The 22,232-nt window shown below is 41.0% G+C and overlaps 1 protein-coding gene across 1 annotated transcript; it reads right to left on the reverse strand.

Annotated features, from left to right (window-relative positions):
• Positions 1-468: 468 nt before the first annotated feature.
• EIF3B (eukaryotic translation initiation factor 3 subunit B) lies at positions 469-22,217 on the reverse strand. The gene is made up of 19 exons (XM_072878313.1): positions 21,550-22,217; positions 15,906-16,098; positions 14,423-14,542; positions 14,275-14,332; positions 13,487-13,615; positions 12,292-12,449; positions 11,228-11,359; positions 11,062-11,128; positions 10,436-10,482; positions 9,394-9,604; positions 8,724-8,796; positions 8,101-8,223; positions 7,492-7,570; positions 6,494-6,632; positions 5,726-5,851; positions 5,152-5,229; positions 4,570-4,678; positions 3,900-4,017; positions 469-1,228 (listed from the first exon to the last, which is right to left on the reverse strand). The coding sequence occupies exons 1-18, from the start codon at positions 22,064-22,066 to the stop codon at positions 3,914-3,916; spliced, it is 2,463 nt and encodes an 820-aa protein (XP_072734414.1). The 5' UTR covers positions 22,067-22,217; the 3' UTR covers positions 469-1,228; positions 3,900-3,913.
• Between the last annotated feature and the right edge of the window lie 15 nt (positions 22,218-22,232).

Below are 22,232 nucleotides of genomic sequence, written 5' to 3' on the forward strand. Positions count from 1 at the left end.
GTGGGGCTACCCTTTGCCCAAAGGGTCCTTTCTGCTTTCCACTTCAGATCTGTCAGACACTGCTATGCAAGTGAGCTCAGGGTTTAAGAAGAGCCAGCCAAGAGGGCTCACATTAGCAATTTCACTGGCCAGTCCAGGAGAGGAGACAGGACCATCCTCATTCTCCTCTGCCCCTCAAAGGGCAAGCAGCAGGCCAACCTCTCTCACTGCTCTGACAATATCCAGAAAAGAATTTCTACTCATAAATACAAATACAGAGAAGTTGCTCCACCAGCTTTAAGTACACTTTTCCCCTCTGAGCACAGAGGGCTTTAGAAATGAAACTAGGTACTGTAACACGGAGCATAAGGCATGTGTATACAGAGCAGTTCTCTGAAAGTTTGCAATGTTCACTAATAAGACTTAGACTAATCCAGTAATTCCTGAGGCTAGTATCTGTTTGCAAATGGTTTAAGAAATCCACTCACTTTCTAGTCACTCCACTATAGTGAACAGGTCAACTTGTCAGATTAATGAGCCATACCATCACTGTAAAAAACAAACAAACCACAACACAAAACCAGAACCATATAGTCAATATAGCAAACACACTCTTACAACTGTGGGTATGTTTGACTTTCATCATTCAGGGAAAGATTCCCTACAAACAACGCGTAGCCAGCCTGGTTTTAGTATAGGTCTGCTTTTATTTCCATATTCAGCTCTTTGAGGGAGACATCCTTTCACAATCTGAAAGGAGGAGGATATAGCCCACTGTAGTGCTGCTTCAGCACACTAAAACACATCATACAAAAAATGGTTCTGTTGACTTTTCCCCAAACAAAATGAACACCTGTCCATGCACTCGGGACATAGAAAGAGTCCTGAAACAGAAACATCGTGTGTGTGTGTAAGATAGAGGTTGATGAATCTCACCTCACTGGCAATAGTTGAAAACTGCCAGTTGGTAAGTACTGCACGGGAGTCAGGAAGTAAATACTGGTAGTAGTGGATTTAAAAAGAAAAAAAAATAATCAAACCCTAAAAAAAAAGAATAAAAATTTAAAAGCAGTGCCTTTCTAGTATCTCACTGCAGCAGGCAGCAAGACTTAAAGGCACTACAATGTGTCAGAATGGAGAAAATCTGGTGCATCCACCCTTCCAGAGTACAAGAATATGGATTAAAAATTCCAAAGTTGACGCAGGCTTTCTGAAAATGAACTTCTTTTCAGCACAAGATATGATGGTGCTGCAGAAAAGGAAAAAAGAGGCAAGTTAGTTACTGTGCTTTTATACAAACAGCTCAACCTCCACAGATGCTAGCTGGTGAAAGGCTACATAAAAATGTGTTTCACCTGTTCTTAAACTAATGTTTATTTAAATCCATACGCTAAGCAGCTTCTCTCCCTCTTCCTTCCAGAAAAGGATCTCCCATGTATGGGACACAGATAAGCCAGATCCAAATATACTCAAAGGTATCAAGGCTATTAATTTTTCTACAGGTCCAAGAAGTATACTGCTCATATTTTCATAGAATCATGGAATAGTTTGGGCTGGAAGGGACCTTAAAGATCATCTAGTTCCAACCTCCCGCCATGGGCGGAGACACCTTCCACTAGACCAGGTTGCTCAAAGCCCCATCCAACCTGGCCTTGAACACTTCCAGGGACAGGACACCCACAACTTCTCTAGACAACCTGTTCCAGTGCCTCACCACCCTCACAGTGAAGAGTTTCTTCCTTATAGCTAATCTAAATCTACCTTCTTTCAGTTTAAAGCCATTACCCCTTGTCCTATCACTCCATGCCCTTGTAAAAAGTCCCTCTCCAGCTTTCTTGTAGGCCCCCTTTATGTACTGGAAGGCTGCTATAAGGTCTCCCCAGAGCCTCTCTTCTCCAGCCTGAACAACCCCAACTCTCTCAGCCTGCCTTCATAGGAGAGGTGCTCCAGCCCTCTGATCATCTTCATGGCCCTCCTCTGGACTTGCTCCAACAGGTCCATGTCCTTCTTATGTTGGGGGCCCCAGAGCTGAACACAGTATGCCAGGTGGGGTTTCACAAGAGCGGAATAGAGGGGGAGAATCACCTCCCTTGACCTGCTGGCCACGCTTCTTTTGATGCGGCCCAGGATACAGTTGGCTTTCTGGGCTGCAACTGCACGTTGCCGGGTCATGGTGAGCTTCTCATCAACCAACACCTCCAAGTCCTTCTCCTCAGGGCTACTCTCGATCCATTCTCCGCCCAGCCTATATTTGTGCTTGGGATTGCCCCGACCCATGTACAGGACCTTGATCTTGGCCTTGTTGAACTTTATGAAGTTCGCACGGGCCCACCTCTCAAGCTTGTCAAGGTCCCTCTGGGTGGCATCCCTTCCCTCCAGCATAGTGACCGCATCACACAGCTTGGTGTCGTCAGCAAACTTGCTGAGGGTGCACTCAATCCCACTGCCCAAGTCGCCGACAAAGATGTTAAACAGCGCTGGTCCCAATACTGACCCCTGAAGAACACCACTCGTCACTGGTCTTCACTTGGACATCGAGCCATTGACCGCAACTCTGAGTGCAACCATCCAGCCAATTCCTTATCCACTGAGTGGTCCATCCGCCAAATCTATGTGTCTCCAATTTGGAGACAAGGATGTTGTGCGGGACAGTGTCAAATGCTTTGCACACGTCCAGGCAGATGATGTCAGTTGCTCTTCCTTTATCCACCAACGCTGTAACCCCATCATAGAAGGCCACCAAATTTGTCAGGCATGATTTGCCCTTAGTGAAGCCATGTTAGCTGTCACCAATCACCTCCGTATTTTCCACATGCCTTACCAAAGTTTCCAGGAGGATCTGCTCCATGATCTTGCCGGGCACAGAGGTAAGACTGACTGGCCTGTAGTTCCCTGGGTCTTCCTTTTTTCCATTTGTAAAAACTGAGGTTATGTTTTCCCTTTTCCAGTCAGTGGAAACTTCAACGGACTGCCACGACTTCTCAAATATGATGGATAGTGGTTTAGCAACTTCATTTGCCAGTTCCCTAAGGACCTGCGGAACTTGAACTCCTTAGATATCTGGAGGCTAGAGAGCTGTAGGGTGACTTACAGCTGCAAAAGGCATGCTTCCAGTCTCCCTTTCCTCTTCCTTAAGTGAAGTCCTAAACATGACAGAGCAGGAACCCGTTCCAGGTTTTACATCCTATGTGAGTGCCTTCACTACCAAAATATCTTTTCCCTCCTCAATACAACAATGTCAAGCTCCCTAAAAGGACATTTCCTACAACAGGGGCTGAAAGCAGCCTCTATTTTCAACATACAAATATATAATACAAATTCACAAAAAGGAATTGGGAAAAGCACTGGATTAAATAAATTATTTCAGCAATAAGCAGTGACAGTCCATACACAAGAATCTGCTACTACCTGAATGCTACCCAACATTTCTAGAAAATGATAGAAGAGTTCATGTGGATATTTAAATATCTACTCAAAGTTTTATCAGCCCACAGTCAACTTCCTGTATAATCTTTAGTACAGTATTTAAACTCTGTCCAGTCTTGAACTACCATGAAATTCTTCCAAAAGGCAAAATTTCTGTCTCATACTAACTACAATTCCTCCTACTGACAGAACTTACAGAGTCTGCAATACACTGTGTTTAGAAGTTGACACTGACTCTGTTGTGCGTTTCATCACTCTGGCAAGACAGGACATACATAGTATCCTGCTCAGTACAACTCATAAATCTGACCATCTGCGATTACTTTTAAAAAAAGCTTTTGTCCCCTGTAGACACAGAGAAAACATACACCAACTCAGAGTACAACACATTCACTCAGGCAACAAACAGACCTAACTTTCACAAGCAAATTACTGAATCTATAGCAATAGCTGACAGAAAAAGTTTCTCTCTACTGAGAGGTATGCTATCTTACCACAGTTTTATTAATTACTCTGGTTCTGCAAGAGTAATAATTTCTTCATTGATAAAAAATTCAACGGTCTCCTCCTCCCAGTCATCGACATTGCTGTCCAGCTCATCTGTGTCTACCCCTGGAATGGAGAAAACATTAACACTGAATGCATCAAAAAAGGCAGCAATGGAAAGATTTGATGCTCTTGGCAGAAACAGTCCTTAAACCAGCAGTGAAATAAAAGGTATTTGGTGGTTTAAATCATAACAAGTACATGCTAAATTCATTAAATGACAACCAAGGCATTACCGTCTCCCACCACAGGACTTTTGTGGATTTTCTGGTTAAATGCAACACCCAAATCTCTTCATAGTCTTATCCCAAGGTCAAGCCAATGCTTGCCTTGAAGCATAAAGGGGTGAGATAAGACACAGATACCAAAATCTGACAGCCAGCAATATTTGAACTCCCTCCTGTAAATAAAATAATAATAATAAAAAATTCTGTTGCAATTCAGGATAAAAAGTATAAATAACCTTCGGAGAACAAGGGACTAGCTTTGGCAGGAAATGGAGGGAGAGAAGAAGTGGATGAATCCCCAGAAGAGGATAGTTACTTGGTAAGAAACAGCAAGAGAGCAAGTCTATCTAACAGCAAGTCTTTGCAAGCACTAGTACTATGTGTGGCTTACCTCCTCGAAGCTCTAAACGCTCGTTCCTCTGCTCCATGTACAACTCTTGTGCCATCTTGCGGTACTTTCTGAACTCTTCCATCATTGTACGTCTCCTTTCCACTAGCTCCTACGGAGGCAGGAAGAGGTCATTAAACCTCCCCGATAAATCAAATCCACATGCAATGCATTTGCTAGCAAGTCAAACTTTTTTCTCATGAACATACTTTCTAGTGACTTAAACAAAAGAAAAAAGATCTTTCTCTTATGTAATCAAAAAACTGTTTTGGTGAGGTTTTAATTTAAAGAGCTTTTCTTAATTTAAAAAGTGGCTAATGCAGCCACTCACTAAGAACCCCAAAATTTTACCACCTTTGCTTAATGAGGTAACACCAGTGCCTCTCCAGATTCATTACTGTTTAACCTGACAGTTTAGTAGCATCTGTCTGAACTACCTATTGGAACTAACTCTTACCATCTGGACTGAAATGAATACAGATGTTTGTTATAAAAGAAATTTAGTTTACATATCACCAGTACAAAATAACTAAGGACAGGTTACAAGAGTTTCATCTACATTATTATATTCCAAAAGTGTCTTGCCTTTGAAGCTTTGGACTGGCTCAGGCGATCCTTCTGCTCAAATATCTTGGAGTATTTCTTCAGGTCCTTCTTAATTTGCTGTAAAACAGGGAATTTTATTTCAACTAGGACATCAGACTAGCAATCACAACCATCACATTCTGTTAAGAACTCCTCTGGTACGCCTAAGCAGGCTATGCATTTTTTAAAAACATCTCTCTTCTAGGCAATTTCTCTTTGCTATAATTTTGTTTATTCTTCCTGGCTTACAGATCATGTAAATGCTTCTGTACACATGCAATTAGTGAAGTCTGGACAGCTAAATTCAATTTTTTTTATTATTTATACCCTTTCACTGTACCCTAACTGTAAGAACATCTGGTAACCATTTCTATTCTGAGCTTAAAGAACAGTTAATATTTACAATCATTCCCAGAAGTGAGGTCCCCTACAGCAATGTCTTTTCACAAATTCAGGGAGAAAGGCAGTTGCATAACTCTAACAGTTCAACCCTCATCCTCAGGAAGCAGGAGTAAACCAAGTATGCTTATACACCAAATCAATGTCAGCAGAAAGAGTCAATGGAATACATTACCTTTATCTGATCCTCACTGAGCAAGGTAGTTGGTCGTGGTCTCCAGAGAAGCTGACAGAACCTGTCTTTATTATTTTTCTGAAGTAGACGGCCTTGGAAGGTCCATAACCAATATGCATTGTCCACCTGGAAGAGTAGTGCACCATCTCAGTCAAGACAAGCTATAACTTAACACTGTAGTCCTCACTCCATGTCTTAAGGGTCTTTTTTATAAAATCAGCACCATTAGTCAACAGAACCAGGATGCTCTTTTTGTTAGTGCCTTCCTTGCACAAGTCAAATTCCTCAGCAAAATATTTGTTCTGCTGAAGCTTTCCAAGAAGTTACCTCTGGAGGATCACAACAGTTTGAAACTAAGCCAGCCCTTCTATCGTATTCTTAAGTCTCGAATTCTATACTTGTACAAGAGAGGATTACAATGAAGTGGCTAGAATCATGCAAAAGTAATGACAAGTGCAATAAATCCTGCTGTTCTCTGTGGACCGCAAGGAGATAAAGTTTCAAACTGCTAAAGACATAATGAAAATTCAGAAAAAGGACACTCAGTTTAGACTCATGAACTGCCCTTCCAGAATGTATTTTGGACAACTGGTGGAGCTAATGGCCCAAAAAAATACTGATGTTCAGAAATTAAGGTATAAAACTATGGTGCAGGTTTTAAGTCATGTGACCAGTGACAGGTCTCCCTTTTCTCTTCCTAACCAATAGCCCTTTCCAATACCCCTACCCCTGGAAGAAGAGAGGAAAAAAAAAAGCAAGCATTAGTACCTTGTGGCTCCACCAAGACACAGAAGTCACAATGTATCTGCCTGTAGGATCCCATTCCACATCTGAAGCTGTATAGTGTTCGGCAATATTCATCATGGTGCAGTCAGATGTATCAACAAATGCTAAGGCACCATTCATGCTGCAAAGACAAAACAAGACAGATTGTTTTACACACTAGTATAGCCTGTTTTTTTTAAAAGCGTTTCACAAGCTGCATCTTTACAAATCCTCACTACAAAGATAAATTTTCACAGCAACCAAAAGACAGGCTCATACCAGTCTCTGTGGCTAGAAAGCAATGCAATGAATAAAAACAAAAATCCAAGTAAGAACGACACTTCTATTTCTATGTTCAGCAATTCTTAACCCATTTTATTCCTGTTCTTAAAGTCACAGTGAAAACATACTATAGACAAGTTACAGCCAAAGTTTAACAATCATATGCTTAGACATATTTAAGTAGTGAAGACAAGATTAAAGAAAAAAAATAGATTTCTAAGATGAACAGCAGCACTTGTCTGAAAGCATGTAAAGGCAAATACTACTCAACTGGTTAATAAAAATCATTTTCACGTGCTCTAATGTGAAACTTTCTTGATAACTCTTTCACAAAATAGCTTTGTCATTAAGAGGTATGGTCCATGAGGGGGCATAAGGCCATGACAACAACAAATGCGTTATAAGAGCCACATGCACAGTGCAAACTGGGTTAGTTGAGAGTCAGTATTTAACTTAAACAGCTGAAAAGTGTTTCTAAATATCCACTTTTCCGTTGAAAAATGCATTCTTCATTTGATGTGGCAAAAATAGCAAGTAAAAGTTACAAAGGACTAAGCTACATCATGAAATTGCATCTTTTCTTTTCCTTTGCTTTTGCAAAGCTGTATCAGGATTACACAGTAACGCAACATTCATAGAGATACCAAACACTTCTTGATGAGATACTGTAATATTTTTCCTCCTTAAATGCGGTGTTCAGTAACCTGTGCAATACTCACCTTCTGAGGCCAGCCAACACTACAAACTGCCCTTGAGGACTCCAGAATATCGTGTTTGCCTGCTGTTTGTCAAACGTTTCTGGAAAGAAACAAGACAAATTCAGAAAAAGATCTCAATCCAATGCCATCAATTAGCTTAGAAGCAGTCAACTCCATCCATTCCTCAAAAGACATTTCTGAACTCTGCAAGCAAGCCCTAACAACAGCCCTTTAGCTCTACACTTCTAAAGACAAAACCCAGTAGCACCACAACATCCAAAGCCAGCAGAAGAAAGAGAAGGAGATCAGAAGACCCCAACACCCAACTTGGGAATAAATTTTGGGGCTTGGGGCTAAAGTGAGCCAAGTCTGTGCTATCGCCTCACATGAACTTCCCATGGCCACAAAATTATTCTGGCTTGTAGGCCTTTTATTCCCAGACCCTGGACCGATTCAAAGTGAAAACAGTTTAGCTGTCACCACAAAGTTAGATTTCTAGAATATAGTGTCAGACATAGCACCTATTGCCATACTATCCACCACAAACAGCCACAGTTTTGAGTTTACTGCATCTATTGCCATGCAAAATGCTTACTATCTGCACTTTTCACTTGCTTTTCAGTCACTTACTTATGAGTTCTATTTTCCCATTGTTTTTAACATGGTAAAAGGAAACTGAAATTCGTGGAGTTTCTCCATGCAACACAGCAAACTTGCTTCCATTTGGTTCCCAAGCAAAGGCTATGATGCTTTCTGTAACAAAAAGAGGGGTCAAAACTCTGTCAAAAGACAATACAAAGCTTTGATTTCAAGCAGTTACCAAAGAAAACCAAGACGCTGAAGAGAGGAAACCCATCAGTTAATAGACTTTGCCATATAGACTATCTTTTAAAACACAGGTTGATAAAGAAAATGCAGGGAGTTATAGGAAGTGTTTCAGTCAAATAATATCTCCAAAGTCTGCCAAAGTGCTTTTGTATCTTCTACAAAATACACTCATATTATCAGCTGTACCATCTTTATTAATAAATAGATTTTCAGTTCTGTCATTTTTCAAGTCAGTCACAAGCATGAATAGCAACAAAAGTTTTGATTTCTCATTTTTACATGAGATGCTCTGCAACATGAATACGGTAGCTCCTATCAAAAGAGTTAACTTTCTAATTATGTCACATGTTGACAGGAATTTCTAAGAAACACGCAAGTGTCTACTCAAAGTCAGAGATCAAAAGTAAGGAAATATGTGGCATTACCTTTCATTTCCACCACATCCACTGGCACCTGTTTCTCTCTCATTCGGAATATTTCAAAGTTGGTCACTACTCCCTGCAAAGGCCAAGATCAGCTCATTATCCAGCACAGAAGCAGTACAGCAAATAATTGTATCACTAGTTGCCAGCTAGGGTTAAACCACGACCACTAGGCATAGGACAACTACACAATTAGCCTGTCAGGATGCAGGATGAGAGACAGAGTCAAGATTTGTTTCTTTAATAAGAGCAGATAAATACAGTATATTCATTACTGAGCAAATTCTAACTTTTTCTGTTCTGATAAACAGTAACTGAAGAATTGTACAAAAGCATGTTTTGTTATGAAATTATATTAAGACAGATAAACATATGGCACATTGAGCAGCATGACCTATGAGTTATTCAACAACTGCTTAACACTGAGTAGGAGAAGAGGTGAGGCATATAGCTCTCACCAAAGTCCAAGATGCCACTAAAGTCAAAGTGAGTCTTGGACGCAAACATTACATACATTTTGCTCTCTACGTGCCTCAAAGTCAAATGGAAAAATGAAAAATAGCTTGACATCATATAATTTACAGTGTCTATATTAAAAGACAGTACTGTAAGAAAATGAAGTGTCAGCATGAGATGGAACCAAATTTTATGAATATAATCAGAATCCACGTACCTGTGTGCCTTTGGGAGTCCTGTCTACCTTCACACACAGGTAATCCCCATTCTTCTGCCAGTGTAGTTTACAATCTACAACATTGAACAAATTCCGCACACGAATTTCTTGTCTAGAAGGCAGCTGCATCAAAGTCACTCTTGCTGGGATGTCTTTGTCCTCAGGCACCCAGAAAGCAATTATGTTACCACCTGGAGACCATGAGAAGTCTCTACAGGAAGAAAGTTTAAAATATGCCATTTTAATTTTTAGTTAGAGATACTACAAGCAGAAACCATTTTTATCATTGTATCTGAATGTTGCAGACAAATATCAACCCTCAATAATAAAGACAGATACAGACAAGCAACTGAGGACAATTTAATAACCTTACACATATCATACCAAACCAGATGTTGAAACTGCTGTTTAAACTGCTATTTAAACTTGCTATATGACCGATGTTATCAAAACAGTACATTTCACTAAACAGTAGGGGTACACCCAGCATAACCGCCAAAGATCTAAGAAACAGGCTGATTAAACTAATCAGCAAAAAACCCCTATTAAATTACACTGGAGACAATCTTCTTGCACCTGGGTACACTTAATTTTCTTGTTGCTTTACAGAGAGGTACCTCAAAAACTCTCACAGGAGTCAGTGACTATTATGCAGACACACACAAAACCAAACCCGTTCCTTGCCAACAGGCAGTATACAGCACACTGTTTTAAGCCAGCTTACAAATCTTGTTAGGGAGATATTCCCTAACAAACTGCATTCCAGTTTGGTTTTGTAGACAAGGAACAGGACTCTCAAGCTAGACCCTGGATTAAGCAGTACCACAAAGAGGATTTCAAAGCATACAAGCTGTCAGCTGTGGACATCAATAAATGGAGAATTTTCCATTCCTTTTTGCCAGTTTGTCTAGTTTAACCACTTCAGCATATGAAGCCATTTGCTCTAGTCAACAGCCTAAAGATTCCTCTCACCATAACAAAGCCCCAGACGTAAAGATTCCAACTAAAGAGAACAGTTATCTTCACAAAGGAATAGACTCACCTTATCCCAGTGATTTTCAAGCTTTTTTTGTCCAACAAACCCATAGACTAAAAGAAGAGAAAGGTGTGAATTTTCAAGTTAGTAACATTCTTATATTTACACACGCACCTTCTACTCTTATTATTAGTGCACATAAACTAGGAAATTGTGTACAGTTTTCAGAGATCCTGTATCCCTATTTTTTATTATGAACATACGTATACCACAATTACAAATAAAATAAAAATTGCAGTACAGAATTAATTAGTGCAGCAGCCTGAATTATAATGAAAAAGGAAAACAGACTAGATTAGGCTGCAATTTATAGTGTGTTTTGGGTACTTTGGCACTCACCTGCTACTGAGAGCTGGGAGGCACCACATAACCTTAATCCTATTGACTCTTATAAGTAGGATATTGAGCTGTCTAGTCCTTCTAGAAGTGTGGTGTGAAATTTACTGTCAGACTCAGCTAAAGTTTTGCACCCAAGAAAGAACAAGACAAGAGCAAATAGATTTCTCCCCTTTTAAGCCCTGCTCTAGAGCATATTATTAAAAATGTATCCTTTAAAATAGATACCATGGAAAAGACTGACATTGTAATGCAATAAGCGTTATGCAAAAAAAAAAAAAAAGGCAAGAACTTACAGGTGTTTCATAGATGCTGAGGGTATCTGAAGTCATTCGAGCAAAGAATTTACCATCATGACTCCATCTAAGCAAGTAAAAAGAGAAAAAAGAATATTAGATAGGAACTGCCTTTTTATTAAATGAAGTCTGGGACTACTTCTCTCTACTCTGTTTCTCAACCTACTTAAAAATAGGCCAGTGAGCTGAGTTTTCACAGTGAAATCCTCGCTTCTTTTGCCCAGTCAGAATGTCCCAGATGATAATAGCCTGAGGGTCATCCTGCGTGTCCATCAAAGGGCTGAAGGTCACCAAATACCTACAAAAGAAATAATCAATTTCACTATCAAAACTTCATCTAACATGTCCATACAAGCAGGCTTTCATCCAAATAATATTTAAAGACAATCCACTTTCAAACAGCAGTTTCTCTAATGGGATTTTTTGGAGAGGAGGGAAAAATAAGAACAGTATGACAAAGGGAGAGAAAGCTTCCAAGACACAGTATTTCCCTAGCATCCCTCTGGCTGAAAAGACTCTAGATTTGTGTGCACGTCTTCCCATATTGATGTTACAAGAGAGGGGAACTCACCAAATACACCGTTACCTACTATATAGTTTTGCCACGAGAACATCATTAGTTTCAAACTGAATATTAATCCATTGACCTTAGCCAACCTGAACTATAGGTATACTAGACTTCCCCATTTAAAGAGAAATAATCTCTCTTTAATACAATAAAACCTAAAACCTAATTGCTTCCAAATATGTTCCTTGAAAACTAGCAAAACAAGATGCATCTCAGCCCTGAAATTATTTTAGCCTTCTCTGAAGAGCTCTTTAACCTTAAAGAAAGCTTAAGGAATTTGTTTCAGTACTACAGATTTGGAGGATGCTACTCAACTGAAATTTTTCAGAGAACTAGAAATCTAACACTACAGGCATCCCATCCAACTAAAGAGGAAAAAATATGGTCTTCTCCCTTGGGATAATAAAGTCTTTGAGGAAACTTGTCATCTCAGTTTTGTAGACCAATTATTCCAGATTATGTTAAGTATCTTTCCTGAAGTCAAAGACAAGTCGGGGAGAGTTTCACTTGTTCTAAGAAGGATTTATGCATGAAAAGCAGTACTTCCAAAGACAAAGGAGAACGGAAGACCCCAACCACATGAAATTTGAAAGCACAGCAGCCAGAATGTGCGTGCTTCATGCTTTTGATCCCTTAGCCCAAACCAATGTCATACTCCATACCTTTCACAGGGCGAGAAGTCAATAAGCTGCACTCCCTGGTGACTAAACCTTTGAATCTGCTTGAACTTCTCTCCACCCCAAAGTGCGATGCCTCTCTGGTGGAACGTAGCCAAGTAAGTACCCTTTGGGGACCAACGTACATAGGTTTCTGTCCACCGCTGGATTTAAAACAAAACAAAACAAAACCCATGAAGTTTAATTTCATGCTGGATTCCTAATGGGGAAAGAATTCATGTGTGGCTTGTAGCATCACATTTTGCAAATCCATTTACTAAGTGAAGATCTCAGAATTAGTGATACCTTGGACTAGTTGAGTTTAATTTCATGCACATAATGCACAGTACTTATTTTTCAGGTTGAAAGCTGTCAATTAAGACCTTTTCAACTCACTGATCACCAAAAACATTTTCCAGGTACAGTGACAACCTTTGTATAGTAACAATTAAATCCACCTAACAGACTTGGGTTTCCTTGTTGTCTTTCAGCCCTGGTAAGAACATACTCTTCTCAGAAGTAAGGGTAAGTATTTCAAATTTCTTAACAATACAGCTCTTGACCTTCAGCTAAGCTAGAGAGGTTTCAGCAATATAGACCACGGCCAGTGACCGTGGTGATGAGCAAAATTACTCATCATCCCAGAGCCAACTTCCTTCTACTGTAATGCATAATGGTTATTAAAGAAAATGCTTCTGGGTACCAACAGTTCTCAGCAAGTCAACTGCCTGCAGCAGACAGGCACACTAACTCTCCCTTATATATGTTGTTACCAAACCAGCTAGTCCTCTTTAGCACCTCTGCAGTCAGCAAAAAAGCAAAAAGTAATCAGAAGCAGCATACTTAAGCACATACTCAGCTCTAATGAATAGTACTCCTCAAACTCTGACTTTGCATTTTCAGGTCTTTCTGAATCACCCATAATATACAGATGAAGGAAACTAATAGGCATCATGGACAGTTAAAAAAACAAAACAAAACAACACACCACAAACAAGTTAACTCCACATTTGTTTTACCTAAGCAGCTAAGTCTAATTCTAAAGGATGTAATTTCACCACTCCTCTTCAAAAGGAAGAAAAGTATTTCAGCAATGGGGAAAATATATCTTTTTTAAAAAAAAAATGAAAAACCTGAAATGTCATAAAATGAATGAGACTGACAGTGTATCTGCAATGTACAGCACTTCCAGGACACTCACTGCTCTGTCCTCAATTTGAACAGGTTCCTTGATATCATTCCAAAAAATGGAGGTCCGGTCTCCTGACTCAAAGATCACACTGTACTGATCCCTACAATCAGGATCTTCCAACCAGTATCGGAGATTCCCCTAAGAAAAACAGAACCAAAAGATTATTAGTGAGTCAAAGGCTATAACGACAAGTTCCCCAAATTAATATCTACCTAGCAGGTAGAAGTTGGTCTTACACACAGCGTGCAATTTTGGAGTCTTACCATTGCAAACAAGTTTTAAAAGTTAAATTAAATAATTCAAACTACTGGTTACTGGAGGCTAAGAGAACAGACCATAAAAGGGTGGACTTGCAAGGTGGTTTTATGACGTTTAACACTTCTTGCCTAAAATAACTTAAGGGGCTTCTTTTTGGTGTCCTTTTTTTTTTCCCCCCAAAAAACTATCACTTCCTCCACAGGACTTGTTACAAAGCTAGTGGTAACAAACACAGAAGTTTGCCTCAAACATTTAAAAATATAAGAAGATGCTTTCAAAATTCTATTTTTAAATGACTTGTGCAAAATCATTATTTACTCTTACATTTTATCCTATGTGGAACTACTAAGCAGAACCACTAAGTTCTTCCTGTCACTTCATGACAGTGAGAATGAAGGAACAGGAGCACGTGATCACTACTGCTACTTACAAGAACACTATTAACACATCGCTTCTATTTTCAGATGAACGCTCCAGCAATGAAGTAATTATTTCATATTATCCTGAATATTCTTCCCACTTTTCCAAAAAATCCTTACCAAATCCTTAAATGGCTGTTTCTCAGGGATTTCCCATTCATCACTGATTGTCATGTACCTGAAAGAGCAATTTGGTTGGTTACACTCCGTGCAGGCACTCTTGATTAGAATCCCAAAACCTACAGATACACACAATAGCTGCACTCACTTATCAAAGTCTGTGAAAAGGTTGACTCTGAAAGTGTGCTGTTTATCCAGTTTGTATCCATCTGCGTTCTTCACAGCATCCACTGCATGAGATGGAGACATGTACTCCAGAAAGATGTACCTACAATGAAGGAAGACAAAAGTAGGAAGTCATCGTTGACCACGTAACAGGCTCATAATAAAAAAGAAATTACATAAATAAAATAGAAAAGAAACAATGAGGATGAACTAAGAACTCAGTACCGAGCATCTACAAAATAACTTCTTGTCTTGTCCCTAATCAATTAGGGTCAAAAGCAATTAATCCCCATTTTGGCCACAGGTACATATACACTTTTAGCTGTATGGGCTTGACCTGAATTAATCCGATATCCTTTGTGTAAATGGGCTAGGGTAAGTGAGGAACGCAAGTTCAATGCAACACAGAACAACGAGAGCTACTAACAGGCAGGTTAAGTCCGCAGCTCTTTCCAGCTGAATGACAGATCATGTTTAGAAACTGTAAATTTTGCTGTCATAGGCATCTCAAAGCACTGCTCTTGTTTTTCAATTACACTGAATACAATTCAGCTTCCTTCTTGCCACTAATACAGTCTAGCTTGTAGCCCAGCAGACTTAAAATTAACAGTATCCTGAAGACTGTCAGACACTGCCTCAAAGAGAGGCATAAACACAGAGAGATAGCATAACTTTCTCACGCTTCTCACGCTGACCTTACAGAACCAATAACCCCTCCATTCCAGAAAGCCCACTTCTTTTATGCTTTCTAAACTACAGATTCCTCCCAAACTCAGGAATATATGCTACTCCAACCACAGTAACAAGACTCAGTAAAACCTCATATTTATCAGATTGATTTTTGCCTGGTTTCTCTCCATAAAACTTTCTTTCCCTTGCCCTCTCCCTTTGGGCTTGATCATTTCTGGTTAGCTTTCTTCTCAGTTTCAGATGCTGCAATTAACCAGGAACAGGGATCAGAAGTTAGCAAAGGGGAAAAGGGTCCTGGGAAGGGCTCGCTGAACTTAAGGAAGATGGAGTCACTAATGTAAGCACGTAAGCACTGGCAACCAGAGAATGAATACTGACAGTCCATTTTGCAATAAACAGTACATCCACTGCTACTAAGTTTTTAACTAAAATGGACCTTTAACCTATTTATTAGCCATGGCAGAAAATTAACAAAAACCCCTCATTTGGTACTGCACAGAAATTTGTCTTCCAAACCCAGATAAACTGTTTCCATAATTAATTCCCCCCCCTCCCCACTGTAGCTTAATGAGCTATTAAGCTTCTCAGCTCCCTCGGGAACTTCTGTTTTTCATTGAGACTAGATGTCAGGATTGTACAGACTAAGGTAGAAGAAAGTCATGAGCATGACTATGAGGTCACCATAAAAACTGGCCATAAAGTATTGACACCAATAATCAAGGGTAAGTCAGACTAGTGTTTCAATCCTATTTCCAGTAGATGTTATCATGACTTACCCTTTTGTCTTCCCATCTGCTTCTGGATAAAATTCATTGATAATTTTACCAAACTTGGAAAATATTTTGTGGATGACATTCTTCAGTTTCTCTAGTCGGTCTGGTCCAACCTGGGGAACATTATCCACGACAATTACTGAGTCAATTCCATCTGCTTCCTGCGGCCGATCTTTCAGTATATCACCAAGTAATTCTGCAAAGAAAAAGCATACAAGAAACTAAGGCACCAGTCTACATCATCAAGGAGGAAGACAGAAAGATGAAAAGAATAGTGACAGTTAAGAGAACAGGAAGACTTCAAATTTCAGGAAATTTCAAGAATCATTCAAGAAACTTGGTAGTGAATGAACGTTCTACCAGAGAAACAACCGAAGTGAATACACAACACTCCAACAGTACTTCCTTGCTAAGAGGCATGATTATGCAGTTTCTTGACAAACTTCAAGCAGCTAACTCTTGAAGTCTTTCTTAAAGAAATACCTTACATTGAGGACGTCGACACTTGCACTATTTAGCTTGTTTCAGGAGTTGGAACTGGCTCACCAAGTCCTCAAAACTGATGCTAAAGCAGACAACTGTAAGATTTACTACCCAAGCTCTGACTAGTAGCCTTGCTCAAATTATAACCGGATGGCTTTGATAAAAAGAAAGGTAACATGTACCTCCCTCCCAAATTACACAAGTTTTCGCATAATTCAAAACTATCTGCCACACTGGAAGCTCTGCATGTCTTAGCATCACTGTAATTATGTTTGAGAACTCACACTGTCTAAACCTTTAATTAAACACAAAAATGAAGGTCTAAGACAAGACACTTAAAGCCATATTTAAGCATGCAGCAAGTGAAGACAAGCACACACCTTTTCATACTCTGAATATACTTCAACCATACTAATTCCCCTTTCCTATATCATCTTACAAATTTTGAGAGTACTTGCTGGTGGGAAGGTTTGTTCAGTCCCTGCACTGCCAGCTTCAAGCTTCTTTCTACTAGGAAGAGATTGCTTACAATATAATTGAAGTTTCCCTTACACAGAAGGGAGAACATTCAGAATGACTGTAACTCTGCAGCTGTGGCTTGCATACCACGCACTGGGATGAAAACAGTTAAAAGGTACAAAGTACACCTCTAAGTTGTGCACAAAATCAGGAGCTTCAACAACAATGCTGCATTACTTTTATGTAGTAGGCTTCTAGACATACCTTCTGTAAAGTTCTAGACGTATCTAACTTTAATCTGTTCCTCAAGTCAATTCTATTAGATTGTTCTGTATCTACCAACTAAACCCCATTAGTAACGTATGAATTCGAACACACTTCTCAAACTAACATCACCTAACTACAGAAATGTACTGACCCGTAGATCCAAGAAGAGTCAGAAAAATTACATCAATCATTCAATCCTCAATGGATTGAGCTAGAAGCGCTAAAGACAAGGATATCCAAACAATCTCTCAAATAACTTTAGGTTAAAGTTATTTTTAAACCTTTCCAGGAATAAAATCCCACGCTATCCCTAGCTATCCTGTTCAAACATACACTGTAATTCTTGTCTAGATTACTGATCGTTTCACAGTGTAATCGATCATGCCCCTGCAACTTATTAACATGATTGCATTATTGTATTCTAAAGAAACATCAGTTAGAAGTGGCAGATTATTTCTGTCCTATTGATATTTTTAGTTTTGTGTACTCAAATGTATCAGAATAGATGTTCTGCTAACAAAAAAGGCCAAATGTGCTCAAATGAATGGTAAAATTTCACACATGCCATATAAATAGGAAAAATATACATGCATATCTGCAGTAAGTTTTAAGCTTATGTGAAGACCACTATAAAATGCAGGACTAGAGAGAAAATAAGTGCATGCCACTATGCTTCTGAATTAGAATATAAAGATAAAATTTGGAGAGTCAGACTATATAGAGATTCACAGACCAGGAAGAAAAAAATCCAAACACATGCAGAATCATTTAAAATATGAGAATAAACGAAAAAGGGTGTTAGATGTGTTGATATTCTGAAGACATTTTTACAGAATTTTGCTGGTTTTGCAATTTTAGAAATTATTCTGCCCAGAAACAGCACTGGAAGGATCTCTAGCAGTAAAGTAATATGCTTACTTTGAACTTCAAACTACCAAAAAACCTTGGCCTTCTGTAACTTTAAGCTTCAACAGGTTATTACTGGTGAAGCTTTCCATTGATTCGGGGCAATATGTTTCACAAAAGTTTATGCATAAACAGATGTTATCACCACCAGGATTATGTACTCGCAGAATGTTGCTGTTTGTAGTATTTATTACCCCAAAAAGATGCTCTCCACATGCATTTAGGAACTACAAATAGAAAGTTAAAAGATGCTAACTTGTATAATAAAAACAAAGACCCAGAAATTGTGAAAACCTACTATTAATGGTAGCGACTAAAGACAGCTGAAGAGGTTAGAGGAATAATCCTCCATGTTATGTCATTTTACTTACTCCACACACTTTAGATTACACCCACAAACTTCTCCCATCTATAGCAACTATTTACTAGTTTGTAGCAACTATTAAAAATGGCTAAGACCGCATTTACGCTTCAGAGCAAGTTAAATATTCAGTGAACAGTGTACAACGCAAAGATTAGTGAAGAGCAGGAGGACTTGCTAGAAGTGAATGTTTAAGAAACAAGTTAGAAGAGAGGCCTTTGGGGGGAGCAGCAGCCTGAAAATTGGGAAAAGAAGAAGTCAAGCACAGGAAAAGTTCATAAAGAAACAGAGTTAAGAACAGATATTCTGATAGCACAAAACCATACAGACCACTGAGGATGATCAAAAAACTTGACAGGAAGATAGAGGCACCAGTCCCAATAAGCACAATCACAGACGATGACAACTTTAAGAGCACTATCTGGAACAAACAGGTAGGCAAAGAAGTATAAGGAAAATGGAACATACAGCAAAAACCTGACTTCTCTCAAAAGTGCAGCAGTGGCTCTCATTAATCACTCTATAGACAGTATTCTACCACACAGACTAGAAGTGCTTTAAGTTACCCCGGCGGCTATTTTGGACTACCTTCACCTCCTTCTTTAACTTTTTGCTACAAAATTGAAAGCTGACTCAAACTGTTACAGATCCAGAAGAGAAGAACAGAGATGACTGCTGTAAGTTAAACTCCTAGCATATACCGGATCTTAAGATATTCTTTCAGGAGTAAGCCATTCTCCAGGTAGCTGACAATACACTGAGGTTGTGGATAGGTAATCACTTGCCTAGGATTGAGGACACACGCAGTGAAGTGTCTGCTATGCCTACAATACTCGTAAGGATTGAAAGGAGGAATTTAAAAATATGATATTACAGTAAAATAACATGTAAATTTCTTATTTAGCCTATAATCCCATATCTTAGATTTTCCCTGCGCACAAAATGAAAGCATGTCCCATAAAGACATTTCCACAGAAGCCTACAAGAAAAAAAAAATACACAAAAGGGTATTTTTTAGGCTCTATTAGTCATTTTTTCATAACCACTTCTCACAGGAGACTTTGTCGGGCTACAGACAAACCAAGGAATGCATATTTAGATTCATGTGCAAGAATACAATACACTTTTGATTCACTACAGGGCAACAGATTGAAGACAAATACCTATATTGTTCCAATTCTCTACCTTAAATTCAAAATTGTGAACAAAGGAATCTTCAAAGGGTAAGAAGGTGGTTTAGCCAGCTCTTATTCCACCCACAAGAAAAGTGAGGTGTGGTGGGTACACAGCTATCTTCAGCTGGCAGTATTTTAAGGACCACTATCATTATCTGAACCAAAGCTTCGTTGCAGCTAAGTGGTTATCTGACACATCCCTTCTCCTGCTTGAACTTGGATCAGCTGTTCTGCCATGCCAACACCATTCTGGAAAAAAAAGCTGAAGTAATGCATCCGAGATGGTCCAATCCTAAAGCTGGTCCAGCTCAAAGGTGTTCCTGAAGATGTAATGTTATCATAAGCATTGAAATCACCTTGGCTCAGTGACACTGCAGGACTGCCTTTCTCCTTGGGGAGTCATTGGGATAAGGGGAAAGGAATAAGGAAGCTCAAGAAGTAACACACAGATGGAAAAGCCAGACCAGCAAGAGTGACTAAACTTAAAGACTGTAATTCAGTCTGTATTATTCATACAGCTGAGAAGTTAAGCAAATTAATCCTTAACAATAAAATAGGTGAGGATGGAAAATATGCCTAGTTTCTGAATACACAGAAACAAACATAATAATCCTAGATGTAGACGAAGTGTATCACACAAACACTTAACCAGACAAAAAGAATCCAACTATATGCTTGCAGACAATTTTGCCAAGGCCTCTTTAAGAAACAAACGTACAAGTTCAAAGAGCTATACAGCTCTTTGCTATACAGCTATACTGCTAAATTGAGAATAGCAAACACTTTCTTAATCTGAGATATTTTTCTGCCATTTCATTAAGCTAAGCACAGGACCGGACATATACCACCCCTATTCCACCGCCAATTGAAATAACCGACTGACTTACAATCACATGCTTTAAGAAACACTTTTCCAGGTCTGATACATGTGACATAAGACCCTACCACATATCCAATATAAGTATATAAGACCCTACAACAGCACATATGCTAGAACACGTATTGGCAAAATAAGTACTTTTGCTATTCCGACAACTGAGATGATTTATCTAGAAAGATTTATCTGAAAAATACTAAAATGGAGTTGTAACTCCCGTATGCCAAAACTAGGTATTCCCATAATTATCGCCACAGTTACACAATGGTTTAGCCACTTTAAGACAGTCAATATCCAATCCTTTTAAAAGAGCCTCAGTTTGAACTTTCAACTGCCAGAAATAATTTTTCCATATTTTGTCATGAAGTACCTACATCACATCTTCATGAGCAGTAACTCTTCTCAAACCCATACTATGCATCTATAGATTTCACTCTGGATGCGGGGAAAAAAATAGAAGGATGAAATCTAGTTTGTAAACATCTGGTCAACAACTTAAAACTTCTGTTTTTACAGCTGAGTTTAACTAATGGAGGCAAACGGAAAGCACACAAGTCGGTGGTTCCACTTTGTGAGGATGGCCCACCGAGCGGTATTTGAAGTTTAATAGTAAATTTAAGAACAGCTATTAACCAGTATTGTACGGTGCACGCATACACCAGAAAAAGGCTCATTTAAGAAACTGCTACGATAAAGACGTGTACTTAGTGTTACGCGCAGTGCACTACCACGCGGGTGAGGCCGCCACAGCACACACGGGAAGAGCCAGCTGCCAGGCCCGCAGCCACTCGGGAGAGCGGAGCGTTTCCCAGCAGAGGACCCTGTTCCCGGGATGGTACGATCGGGCACCGCTCGTACACAAGGCACCCCCCGGGCGGCCGCCGCCCGCGCCCCCTGACAGGGCCACGGAGGCGGCGGGCTGTACAGCACCAGCCGGCCCGGCCCGGAGCAGCCGCGGCCTCCCCAGCGCTCCTTCGCAGCGGGCAGGGCCGGGGCCCACCGCGGGAGCTCTCCCGCCTCCCCGCGGCCCCTCCCTTCCCCTCACGGCCGGCCTGACCAGGCCCAGGCGCCGGCCGCCCTCCCGCCAGCGCCGCTCCCCGCCGCCGGCCCAGCCCGCACCTTCGTCGCTGATGTCGTCCACGAAGTCCTCGGGATCGCTGAAGGAAATCTCGTCCTCGGGCTCGACCGGGGCGGCGGGCGCGGCCTCCCCATCCTCCTGCACCGCGCCGGGCTCGGCCGGCGGCTCGGCCTCCGACGGCGCCTCGGTCTTGGCCTCCGCCGCTGGCTCGGCCTCGGACTCGGCCCCGGCGGGCGGCTCGGCCTCGGGCTCCGCCTCCGCCTTCTCGGGGCTGTCGCGGCCGGACGGCGGCTGAGGCGAGGACGGCTGAGGCGGCGGCTGCTCGGGCTTGGCGGCCGCGGCGGGCTCCTCGGCGGCGAGCAGCGGCGACTCGGGGGGCCCCGGCGGCGCCTCAGACTCGCCTTCTTCTTCCTGCCCCTCTCCCTCCTCCTCCTCCTGCTGCTGCTGCAGCGGCGGCTCCGCCGGCGGCGGGGGCCCGTCCGTCTGCTCGGGCTCCTCCCCGGGCCCCTGGGCGTCGGGCGGCGCGGCGGCCGCCGGGCTCTCCTCGGTGTCCTGCATGGGGGTCGGTGCGGGGCCGGGCCGGCCGCGCGCTCCCAGCTCGAGCGCGACGGGGAAAGGAGCGGGGGAGGGGCGGGGAGGCTCCTACCGCCGGGCCATGTGCGCCAGGCCCAGCGGGCCTCGCGCGGCGGCGCCTACCAACTGTTGCGGGGCGGGCGGGGGGGAA

Source organism: Ciconia boyciana, chromosome 13 (genome assembly GCF_034638445.1).
Source record: "Ciconia boyciana chromosome 13, ASM3463844v1, whole genome shotgun sequence".
NCBI classification, from domain to species: domain Eukaryota; kingdom Metazoa; phylum Chordata; class Aves; order Ciconiiformes; family Ciconiidae; genus Ciconia; species Ciconia boyciana.

Bases quoted from the DNA above. Each gene is read 5' to 3' on its own strand.
- EIF3B (XM_072878313.1), bottom strand. From the start codon at position 22,066: ATGCAGGACACCGAGGAGAGCCCGGCGGCCGCCGCGCCGCCCGACGCC. The intron at 10,483-11,061 runs GTAAGTTCTTGC...CTCTTCTTTTAG, and splicing joins TCAGCATCTATGAAACACCT to TCTATGGGTTTGTTGGACAA. The intron at 8,224-8,723 runs GTAATGCCACAT...TTTTTGTTACAG, and splicing joins GGATGTGGTGGAAATGAAAG to AAAGCATCATAGCCTTTGCT.